The sequence below is a fragment of the Leptinotarsa decemlineata genome, unplaced genomic scaffold (genome assembly GCF_025532065.1).
Source record: "Leptinotarsa decemlineata unplaced genomic scaffold, Ldec_3_MD MMD2_tig00001393_RagTag_RagTag, whole genome shotgun sequence".
NCBI lineage: Eukaryota > Metazoa > Arthropoda > Insecta > Coleoptera > Chrysomelidae > Leptinotarsa > Leptinotarsa decemlineata.
The window spans coordinates 7,567,450-7,580,461 of NW_027412562.1; the positions used below are offsets into that span (position 1 = coordinate 7,567,450).

The 13,012-nt window shown below is 35.8% G+C and overlaps 1 protein-coding gene across 1 annotated transcript; it reads right to left on the bottom strand.

Moving 5' to 3' along the window:
* Positions 1–3,609: 3,609 nt before the first annotated feature.
* Positions 3,610–12,698, bottom strand: LOC111511001 (PTS-dependent dihydroxyacetone kinase 1, dihydroxyacetone-binding subunit DhaK). Its single transcript, XM_023166991.2, has 5 exons — positions 12,337–12,698; positions 11,486–12,283; positions 11,170–11,385; positions 4,148–4,418; positions 3,610–4,020 (listed from the first exon to the last, which is right to left on the bottom strand). The coding sequence occupies exons 1-5, from the start codon at positions 12,551–12,553 to the stop codon at positions 3,768–3,770; spliced, it is 1,755 nt and encodes a 584-aa protein (XP_023022759.1). The 5' UTR covers positions 12,554–12,698; the 3' UTR covers positions 3,610–3,767.
* Between the last annotated feature and the right edge of the window lie 314 nt (positions 12,699–13,012).

Consider the following 13,012-nt stretch of genomic DNA (forward strand, 5'->3'; position numbering starts at 1 on the left):
TTCAATGTTTTGACAGAATCAGAATCAACGAACTTAGGCGTGCGCAGCGTCATAGAACAGTGCTTAAAAAATTGTTCTACAGGGCCATCTAGTGGCGAGTTACAGAAAAATGGATAGCCTAAAAACCTTTTTTATTGAAAATTACTTATACATGTCAAGTTTCATCACGATCGGTTGAGCGATGTAGAAGTTTATCACTTACCAACCAACCAACCAACCAACAAACATCCATTTTTATATAGTAGATAGTATCAGTCTGAGTAAGGAATTAATAGTTGAAAAAAATTCTGCACATCTCATTTCTTACAAAGCATATAATAATTCTAGGGAGCATAAGGAAACAAGGGTGTCTCGACAATACCTCAGGAGTGCCGAAAGTGGTAACAGAGCAGGGCCGTGTTATGTCGATGAATGTAGGCTGAGTAATCCGGTCATCTTAGTGAGTTCACCTCAGAATCTAGGGGGGCTATGCCCCGGGTGGTAAGTTCAGAGGGCGGCCAAATTTACACTGCATAGACGAACGGACAACTCATCATTTCTCCATCAATGTTTGATTAGAACTACGCAGCACCCTCCATTTGAATTTGTGATGATTTAGATATTGGACAATGTCGTGACCAGCCTTATGATTATGGGTACAATATGGCTGACATCTATAAAGAAATACAAGCTAGCATTGCAGAAAGGAATGAGCTGGCCGAGTTTGTATCGTACTTGGCTTACCCATTGAATTTTGTAGGTGTTCATTCTGTCTCATCATACCAGAAAGCTATTTAACCTATTTGGACTGATTCAAAAAATATATCGCTGTTTTGTTGGCTGTACTACTAGGTGGAACATTATGAGAAAATATGATAAAACTATTTGAATTGAAGGGGTTATATTTTTAGGAGTGATTAACTTTTGTATTTTCTATGATGTTATCCAATTTGGTACTGAAGAGCCTTGGGGCAAGTGTCTTAAGGCGAAACATCGGTGTATACCAGTGAGGGTGACAGTGTTCCATGTAAGTGCAATTTATTACCATTCATTCAAAGTAGAACTCATGAGTGAGTAGAGAAAAGTATCTTCTGTATAATTCAGTGTTCATATAGAAGTATTTGTTTCGAAAGATTTTTTTTCTTTCGTGTAATACAATGTTTATATGAAAGTAGCTGTTTCAGGAGAACTTTCTTTCAGTTTGTGTCTGTAAGTTACTTCTTTGCATGATCTACGCATCCATGTATAGAGTTACTTATTTTCAAATTGATTACTTCCTTCCTTTCTTTGGAAGATTCCCTCATCCCTTTTTTTTGTATCAAGATGGAGTAGTAGAAATCCAAAAACTTTCTTTCTCAAAAAATGATAAAACTAGTTTAACAAAAATTAATTGGCGCTCCGGAGCGACTTGATTGATTCCAGTGGCGCATTTGCTTTTTCAGCTGCAGGAAAACCCGTGATGTGATGAAAAAACATAAAAAAATTCTTTGACAAAAATGATTACGAAGGATCTTATGAGTCTCTGAGGAATGTGATGAAAAAACCTGTAGCACCACATCATCGATGATCTTGATCTGCCAATGTCCTCTCTTGCATAGAATAAAATGTAGGGTGTCTCCAGAGGCTCCAATAAATTCAAGATATATAGGTGTACAGAGTGTTCATACTCATAATAAATAATTTATATTAATATATTCTTAAATAAATATAAAAAGAAAGATAGATATTCTCAATTGATGTTTTTATTGAAAAATATTCTATTCATTTATAATTGAGGAAATTAAAAAAATTGAATGAAAATTACAAGAACTACAACTTTTAATCTTCTTCTTCTTCATCGTCGTTTTCCGACCGCTGTAGTATTTAAAAGTCCTCTTCTTTATCGTCTTCAACGACATTTGTCTCCAGGTCTTCCATGATTTCGGTGTCAAAGATTATGTCTTCATTGACATCGCTCTGATATGGTGAAGCATTGATACAAGCTTGACCATTACACTGGCCACAAGCTAAAGAGAACTGCAATCCTGATTTTCTGCGTCCATCGCAAACCACAACCATTCTTGCAGTTGCACAATATTGTGTTGAGCAATTCTTCTGGAGCAGGTGCTAAAATTGTTGTGATAGGTTCCAGGAATTTATTACGTATTTAACCTCATTCTTGGGATTCCAAATCATGCCGTAACTAAGTTTGAACTTGATAATAAACACGATTGAAATGTTGGGAGCTGCTGCTCTTGTTGGTGGAATATTTGGTAGCTTCACAGATTTATTGTTTTGTAGACTTGACGTATTATGCATATCGAAGATGATCGAAACTGTCCACAGATTTTGGAGCATTATGGATTGTCAACAAGATTTGAATTCCATTCCCAAATAATCTTTGAACCAAACAGTTTTCTTTTTCAAATACTGCTGCAAGTTGATCCAAATTTGGCAGTTTCTCAAATGCTGTGTCAGAAATAACACATTAAAAGGTAAGACCTCGTTAGTCCCTAGCTCGCACAAGTTTCGACTTCTGAGGGTTGTTGTTCGTAATAGGTGCGACAGCTGGTTGACGCAAAAAATATATTTTAAACATAAAAAAAAATTAACTAAATTTTAAGGGCGTAATTAAAATGTAATTGAAGTGTGTCATTTGATAATTTTTAATTTTAGGAATCGATTATAAGTATTATTGAAAAGATAGATTATTAATAATTATGTATTTATCAATGAGTAATAAACTTTATATGGCGTGTTTTTGACCGGGACTACCGGTTGACCTTAAATGATGCTCTAACAATGCGCTTTCCCCCTCTATCTCAAAAACGATTCAACTCATAAAACATTTTTTAAACAAAAGTTGTAGGGAATTTAAACGTCTACAATATTGATTTCGAATAGAAATAGCGAAAATTTTAATAATTGCGTACACCCTACCATATGTAGCTTTTGAAAATACTATTAGGATGTCAAAATGCAAGTTCATTGCGAGTTCATAGCTGAATATCTCAAATTTCGAGATACTTACATGATTTTCACCAAGATGAATGGACCATGAGACCGCATATGCTGGACATGAAAAAGCATGTATCGGTCACCTCAGGACAGCTTCTGCACCACTACATTACTAGTAGGACGGCAGCCTGGTGAATTGACGTGGGTGGTTTGCTCGACTCACTCAGTCGACCGCTGTGTGAACCGGTGGTTGGTGCCGCAAGGCCAGACGATCGATTTTCACTTCCTATCGTCCAACCCGTTATCGTCACACGTTAGAAGGTAAGAACTCGTTAGTCCTTAGCTCGCATAAGTTTCGACTTTTGAGGGTTGTAGTTCGTAGGGGGCCACGGGTGGTTAACGGAAAAACATATTTTAACATCACGTCACTATCCAAAAAAAATGTCGATATTCCACCAATTTCGTACCGTATGAAACAAAATGCCAATTTCTTCAATTTCAGCAGTATTTTTTTCATTTGTATGAATTTCGTTTGTAATAAAGTTCAAACAACGGAGTTAATATTTTTTACAGGTGTACTACTGTAGTCTAAATCTACAAAAGTCAATATTTTACAGTTGAATTGTTATTCAATTTCAATTTCCAATAAAAAGTGGTGTCAGCAGTGGGATGATTTGAAATGAAACTGCTGTGAATATGGGTATTCTATATTCGTATGATTTGATTATGTTTCAAAGTTGAAATGAGAAATGGAAGATACTAGTTTTAATGCACTATATATTTTGCACCAATGCTCAGTCTCTTATGATATTTAATAAGCTCGACACAATCGTCATTTGCAATTCAATTTTTTAGTCAATGGGGCATCTCAATTTCACTCCTTCATATACCGCTCTTATCCATATTCCTACTGCGTGAGCCCCAGGGTCTGGGTATTTCCAGTTATCTCTCTTGGTAGCCTGAGCAGCCTCTTCGGCTGCAGAAACTCCCTTGCCAAATGCATAGATGAAGTGATTTCCCTGTTCCAGCTCTGCTCGAGTGCTCCTGTTGCAAGCGCAAATAGGATCGTACATAGTTCCATCACCGTATTCGATATTACCATACCTGAAACGTATTTGTGATTTCTATTTTTATTCATTTGGGTCTTTCAAACCAAATGAAAAGTTTACTGGAGTTAATGTATAATTACTGATATTTGTTTCTCATTCACCCGTCTTAAACAAAATGGTACCTTTTGAGAGCATCTGCCGATGATTCGAACGATTTCAGCCATATAAACGGAGTAACTTCTGTAGTATCTGAAAAATCATTGAAAACTTTGGCTGCTGCCTCGAAGAGGATACTATATATGCATCCCATGGTGCCACCCACATTCGACTCCAACAACTTGCTCAACGATTCGAAGAACGTGAAAGGATAATTTGTTATTATCTTATCCTGCCTCAATCTTCTCAGTAGGACTTCGCAGGCCTGCTTCAGTCTTGTGCCGGTATCACCATCACCTTCATTAGAACAACGAAAAATTACATTCTCTTAAAATTTTATTGACTGCGAATTATATTCATTTTTTACAAATAATTAACATGGCTAACAAATATTTATGTCAAATATTAGCTGATGAGAAAAAAAAATATATAGACATTTGAAATACGTTTGCATTAAATAAACAGCTTGTCAAATCTAGGAAGCGACTTCAAAATCTCGGCTTAGAACCTATCCGAAGATGCTCGTGGTAGAAAACCCTTGAAGATGATCGGAGCTCAGTCTTAACGACAATCTTGTAGTGTCCACTTCGGTGAAGTGGTTAAGCGAGAGGAGTGATTGCTAATGTACTATTTTTCATGCAACGAGAAGCTGATAATGGCATAACCATGGACCTGAAAAAAAGTTCAAGAGCGTTGTGTTGTGCAAAAGCGGCGAGTGTAGGATTGGGTAGCATTAAAGTTATAGCTCGTGAAATGAAAATTGAAAATGGTGAGTCATTCTCTTTTTCAACGCCTAATAAAAACAGACATACAAAAGCATACATCAAAATCAGATTTTGATGATTTCGATCAATTATTACATTACTGAAAAAAAATTTCCACCTTACGCCGCATACATAAAAAATTCGTTGACAAAAATGATTACAAAAAATCTTATGAGTCTCTGAGGAATGTGATGAAATAAATAGGGTTCAGATGGGGGAAAACGAAAAAAAAAAATAGAAATTGCGCATGAAAACCCCTGCGATTCGGCAATTGCGAAGAAATGTTCTCACAGACATGAGAAGAGTTGGTATGATAATTTGAATGAAGGGTTGCTTGAACCAATTTCAAAATGGCAGAGACATAGAATTGTGAATGCAGGAAGAGAAAATGGATTTGTGAAAAATTCATGTCTGAAATTCAAAACCAACAAAAAATCGGGCGATTATCATAGCGAAATGAATTACGACAATTACAAAAAGTAGTTGCAAGAAATGTTAATTCCCAATCTTCTAGAAAAAAAAACGTTTTGGTGTTAGACAATGCCCCATACCACAATGTTCAGTATGAAAAGTGCCCAAACATGTCCTCGAGGAAACATGAGATGAGAGAATGGTTAAGACGACGGAATATTCATTTCACGGATGATATGCTAAAAATTAATCTCTATTCCATTATTAAAATCCATAAACCACGATTCAAGTTGTATGAAATTTATAGGATTATGGAAAATTATGTACATATTGTACTCAGATTGCCTCCTAATCATCCAGATTTGAACCCCATGGAATTAGTAGCATCACTGAAACATTACGTGGCTGATAAAAATTCGGACTATAATTTCATATCCGTTGAAAGTTTATGTGACGAATTCTACACTTCGTTTTCTCAAGAGCAGTGGAAAAAACGTTGCGAACACGCTAAACGTTTTGAAGAATTTTATGCTTCGAATGAACTTGCTCTTGATTTCGCAATAGACGAAATTATTATAAATGTTCAAGGTGATAGTGATAACGATAGTATCAGTGAGGATTTTGATAACTCCAAAAGCGATTCCGACCTGTCTGGAGTTGAACCGTTGTAATTTTTTTATCATAATTTCAATTATATTTTTGTTTGGATTTATTTATCTTAATAAACCCGAAATTGAAAGCAATATAGACTGCTGAAACACAAACTCATTTAAATTCAATTAAATACTTGCTTCGAGGACTGTACTCTTAGGCTACTCTAAAACCCAAATAGGCGCACCAATTCGCATTGTAGATTTCATCCTTTTCTATCCTAATGCGTTCTCTGCCGGTAGTGTACGCAGGTGGTGATATGTTACAAATCGCTTTCTAGTTTTGACAAGCTGTATCTAACACATCATAAATCGAACTTTTATTTTAAGAAAGTTGTCACAATGGTAATCAATAATGGTTTAGCCGTGACAAGTAAATTTCTTGTTAGTCAGTGAAATTAACACAAAGACAATTGTGAGTTATAGTGACAGAAAGCTAGTTAGGTTGCATATGAAATTTACAAATCGAGCGAGTTTAAGGTCTAAGTCAGGCTTAATACTATATGGAAAATATGGCCATTATTGACGTGACATTGATGGCAGTAGTGCCACTACACGCCAATTACCCACCACGTGTTTATCCGTGTTCATCCTCAAAAATGTGGGATGGTGTTGACTTCAACATACAAAGAAGTTGGCAAATATCATTGTTTATTTGATTTTAATAGTTCTGATTATTATAATTGAAGTGCCAAAGACCAGGCCTGGCAGAAAATTGCTGATAAAATACACCAAATTCTACTTGTCTGCATCATCTTTGTCACTGCTTGAAAAAGCCATGTTGTAGTCCACAAAACCAACAGGTTACTGACGTCCTTTCTAGCCAATGTCCCGCCCCTCTGTGTGCATTGCATACGCCACGCTTCCGCTACGTCCGTGCCATGTCGGAGCCGCGTCTCTGCCAGACTTCTGTTATGTGTGAATTTGGCCTAAGAACACGCAAGCTATTAACCAAAACGAGGTACGACTGTAGCATATATCTTAGAATTCTTGAGAATAGTGAAACAACAGACGGTACAAGAATAATCCAGGATAATCCAAGAATGAGAAAAACAGATGCTCCAGAATTGACAAAAGCTTGAGGAAGTTACCAAATAAACAGTAGATACATTTTGTAATAGGTTTCAATGAGGAAAGAGTGAGCATAACATCCAAAATAAACAAGGGTGGAAAAATGCGATAATATTTTTCGGCATATAGTTTTTTCTAGAATCCCATCGACCTTTTGCTCAACCAATCTGGAATATAAATTACTGTTTGGAATACTGGAATGATAGTTTTCCTGCTAGTAAGACTTCAAAGACCATTTTGCTTTGCAGATAGGAGTCATTGTCTTCATCAGATGAAACAATCGGAAACGTAGCATTGCTCAAACATGACAGGTAGGAAGGGTCGAAAAGGAATGCAACCCGCGAGGGTTTATTGAGGTTCACAGTTATTCGAACTCGAACCAATAAATTCAGCTCCCTAAAGAAGCCTATACATTTGGTGGGTATTATTTCAATTCAGCTGATACTCTGCCTAACGACGAAAATCTGAACCGGCAACAACAGTTAAAGAGCAGAGTTCTCTCTCTTGATCCTTGATTACATGGAGGGTAGTCGGAATCGTTTAGTCAACGTCCATTTCCTATGTTGACTCAAGTTATTGCAGGACTTGCTCAGTGAAAGATTTTTTTTTATGCAGATTCTGCTTTTCCTGCTGAAGAATGTGGTGCAAAACAGATTCATTAAGTATCCTGCTTTCGAGGATACGTTAGGTCGCTATCTATCTGTACCACCTAGCCTCCTAGATGGAGAACTGAGGATCTTCTGCTCTTGAGAAGGAATGGGGTTGTTTGACGACCAACCTTCATCACCTTTGTGAACTTAGTTCAAAAGTCGGAGAACTGAGTGGCTCTTTTTTTATCCTTTATTACAGGAAGGACAGTTGGGATCGTTAAGTCGACTTAATTCTCTTCTGTAGACTCAGGTTGGGGCCTTAAGGCAAGCTGGTTTGATTATCAGTCAACTGACTGTTTCATAAATTCAATTAATTAGTAAAGTTTATATTGATGTTGAGTTGAATTTTGTTTTAATTTTGTAAAATTATGGGAATTGAAAAAAAAACTAGGAACCTTTTCCCCGCTGATTCGTCCCTCAGGTAGCCGGCGCTAGACGCCCGTGCCGTGGAAGGGGTAAGAAGCGGAGGAGTGGGGGTACCCTTGACAGCAGGAAGACATCCCGCATCAAGGCCTACGGGATAGGCAACCCTGGGCAATAGCGGTTATACTATACTCTGGTTCGGGGTTTTGGTTACTTCGTGGTCCATGAGGGGACCCACGATTAGCTACGTAAAAATGTCCATTACGGCAGAGCCCCGCATTACCGTGACAAAGCATTCTACAAAGGCGGTTCAAACATGATACAGTACACGCCACGGCTGATGGCGAGCGATCGCGCAGGTATAGCCTCTCCCAACTAAATGACTATTGGATTACGATAAGCCCCTTGCCGGCCAGTGTCGTAACTATAATTTGTTTTAATTAGGGTAGCAAATGGAACTTGACTAATTTCTTTTCATATTTTATTTACTATTATAGGTAGTAGTACAGTTCATTAAAATGTTATATAATGATACACTTATCCTAAAATAAACTTTAATCAGTAACTATCTGAATACAAATTTTTCTTCATCTTCACTGCTGTTTGTGTTGGTGCTGCTTTCGTCATTCAACTTGAAAGTTACATTCTTTTGGGATACGTTGTTTTTGACAGTAGCCAAAATGAGTTCAATGGGATTCAAATTTGTATGGTAGGGTGGAAGTCGCAAAACGTTATGTCCGTTTTAAGCAGAACCTCATCAAATTTGTATCTAATATGATGCTTTTAATTTACCTTAATCAACTCGAATAATTCGGGTTTGAGCATGTTAGAGGTGAACATAATGCTTTTTTGTGCAGCCACTTCAACATGTCAGCATTCCTAGAATTTGTGTTGGGTCTGGATTAATTTGAATATTATGGTATGGAGCATTATCGCTCACGACTACCGAATTCACAGGTAAATTTGGGATTCACTTTTCTTGTATCCATTTACCATAATTTTTAGAATTCATTTCTGAATGATAATCCCCTGATGTTGTACCTAATTTAAATATAAACTGACAATCAGGTATAAAACCCATGTCGTCACCTCCTGCATAGTCTTGGTCTTGCTCCCTTCACAATATTGTTAAATAACCCTTTGGCTGATTCATCCGTCCAGTTCTGGGAAGATGTATGTTCACTTGAAGATACGTTTCATCAAGAAGCACACTTGGTCGCTGTTGGTTACGAAAATAATTGATTTTTTGTAAATACTTGATTCTCAATGCTCTAATGTCCATTTTCTCTATTAGAATTTTTCTATTATTTTCAGTCCTTCTCCATATGAAACCTATTTTCTTTAAAATTCTATGAAGAGAAGTTTCGGAAGCCACAATTCCCAAAACGTCATTAATTTTGTGTTGGCACTTTTTTATCGTAATACGATACCCTGTCGTCTTATGAAAGTCGTAAATAATCCGTCTAATATTGGAATACTCATACTCGGGAATGTTAGCTACTGGTGCTCTTCTAGGCCGTTTCTTTCTTGGCTGGAAAATTTTACTTCTTCGTTATTTGCATAAGTTAATTGCTCCCCTTCTTTAACCACTCTTTAAATGGTTCTTATTGAAATACCTAATATAAAATAAAGATTTGTGTTGATATAGTTAAATTTTAAATTTATTTAATGTCACCTGTAGCGAGCGATGTTTTATTTTTCACATTTGATAACGTATCCGACTCACTTTCAACACTTTGAAAATAATTGAACACTCTTAAAATTATTTCACGTGACCGACTCTAGATGACAGATTTTTTTTGTTAGGCGACGAAATTTTTTTCAGAAACAACACAAATTATTCAGACAATGCTAAACGCCAACAGCATTGGAGGACAAGTAATGACACGCCTCTGTGCACAGCATTTGTATGTCTTGCAAGAGCTGTAGTGAGGGTCACATTGAAAATGAGTTTGTGCGCATGGGGGCGAGCTCGCCATCACGTTTGGCTCTTGCTGTAAGTTAAGCTAATAAGGTTGAGTTGTAGAACACACCTGTAGTGTTCTACACTGCAGTTTTGAACTTCGCCTCTTGGTTGTTATATTCTATGTCACCCAATAAAGACCAATATTATTATTATCATTAATATAAGGATAAGTTTATACAGCTTCTCAAAAAATCAATCAACCATTTAAAACACGTACATTTTTACGATGTAACTATTTGTGGAAAAGTCACTAAATACTTTTCAATAAAAATAGCTCAACTGAAAATAAGGCTTGATGAGGAATAACCATCATGGCTTGCGAAAATCAGACTATGAATGTGTGATATTTTTAATACTCTTGCTCATATGAAGCGAATTCATTCATTTGTTATCTGTTCTACAAAGATTTCAATTCCTTCTTATGATCAGCATAATTCAGAAATTGTAATCATGCCTCGTTACTCCAATAATATTTGATGCATTGAAAGACCAAAGTGTTCGTTATGTCGGCAGTAGTATCTTGTATTGTAACATGTATGTAGATGAAAGAAAAATAACATTTATATTGTCAGCTTTGAGTTTTGCCCTGTATGAAAATAGGATTCTGTCATCCTTATACTTTTACTTATAATCTTGAGATTATAAGTAAATGATGACAGAAATAGTTTCAGTTTACTTTTTAGGGAAATCAAAGCTGTTGTTATGAAAAAAGTACATGGCTGTTAACTTATCATATTTTCACTACATCATTAAATTCATATTTCTAATTCTAGTGTACCCAGAGAAACAGATACTTCAACAAAATATTTGTAACTTCATCTTCCCCAAAATATATAGTTGTTCACAGGGACTGCTATAGCAAGGTGTCAGACAAAAACTATGTGGAGAAGCGTTTGATAATCAAAATGTTTTTTTCTGAAATAACCCCTCCAACTAAAATAACTGGTTTGAGCATGTGCAAAAGTGAATGGATGTTGCTTTGATATGTTTGTTATAATTTTCTAGTTTATGAAAATTATCAGTGCCATCTACTTACTAGCTTTCTCTGAACCCGTTAAGTATTTGAGCAAATGAGCAAAAGTTGATGATAAAACACTGATGCAAAAATACAGCATATAAATCAGTTTTGCCTAATCTACATCAGAAATACTTAGATTCAGCAACAAATTTTACCTTTTTCTGAATCAATAAGATCGAGTTGCTTTTCACAAGATATCAAAGCTTCACATGCAAACTGTGTCGAATACAACAGCGTATTAGCCAAAGAATCCCTCAATTTTGGGCCTCGAATTGGTGGAGACAACCGGTCCCTCCTTCTCAAATTTCCACTCAATATTTTGGTATCAACTGAAAGCTGTCCTTGCAGTCCTTGATTAACTGATCGCCAACCTGCATAGAAAATCAACCAAGGGACATCAGAAGAATATATTACCTTGCTCCATCATCAGCACTTTGTATAATTTAATGTGTGCAATACGTAACCTCTCACCTGGTGCTGTGCAAGGACTATCAAGGAGAGAAAGAACGTCTTGATCTTCCACTTTCATAACAGTGAGTGACAAAGAATTTTTTCCTGGAGATTTCAGGAAATTCCCAATATAAAATCTATGTACATGAATCCCCGAACGACTCAAAACATCCATAATTTCTTTAGCATATACAAATTCCTCGGTTTTACTCAATATACCATTATTATTCAAGAGTATGACTAAATTATCTTCAGCTTTGATGACCAACTTGGAATAAGATTCAGAAGTTTCACATTCAACTGGCTCCTCTTCATCAATTCTCTTCAATAGTCGATCCAGAGCTTTCTTACAAACCTCCTGAGTAATATTCATACTCAATCTTATCCTTTTGGATCCTGACGAACTACTTCCTCCTAATTTTGTGACGCATATACATTTATTTACATAACTCTCTATGTACTCTTCTATATCCATTTCAGTGCTAATGATATTAGGCAAATATTTTTTACAAAACATGAATATATCAGTTAGAGGCAAATCTTGTTCAGACATTGCTCCTGCAATCTTGCTTATTAATACAATGCCACTAAGACCTCTTGAACACGTTTTTGGTAATTTTTCGTTATAAACATCATCACTGACAGTGAGTAATTTTACTCGTAAATTATCATTCAGGGCTCTTTCCGTTGCCAGGCCAAAATTGAGAAAATTTCCAGAACTTGCACGAACAATTACCAAGATTCCTTTCACGTGATTGTAACTCAGTTCTCTCAGGGTACGTAAAATAATTTTCGAAGAAGGTGCCACGAAGTTATCTCCTATGTAAAAGGATTTATAATAGTTTTTAATTTTCTCCAAGAATCATGTTTACCTTGTGCTGCAGCTGTTAACATCCCTATTCCAACAAAGTCTCCCATGCAATAAGGCCCCCCCGACATAATTCTAACTTTATTAGAATCGAAATAATTTTTTTGTACTACTACATTTCCAAATTCGAATAAAGCTGTATCCTGATTCAAAGTTACTAGACCCGTTAAACTTTTTCTCACGATGTTTTTTATCGAGGTACTAGAGAGTTTTAAATCCATTGTAATTGTGAGATTTGACTGAACGTTGAATATTTCAATTTACATTTTTATATAAAATAAACAAAATTTACAAATACAATACAAAAGTTAGTAAAGTAAATAAACTTAACACATCAAAAAACTTGTAAGAGAAAATAAGGCTTACACCAATTTGACCAACATAGAAGTTTTAATTTCGAATTTAAAAGATAACTGTAGCATTCTTGTATTAGCCAATTTTTATAGTGATCATTTATCATTCATTACAAAATTGTATTCAATATATCAACATTGAAAGTAAACAAGATTATTTAATTCGATAAAATGTCACTCTTGCAATGCATATTTTGAGTGCTTATATTTCTTGGTTCCTTTATAAAAGTTTACATTGACACACAAAGCATGTACAGAAGTTAAACATTAGTACGAAAATAAAAATTGGGTGGCCACCCTGCGTGTCGTTCTGGTATTTTAAAATCA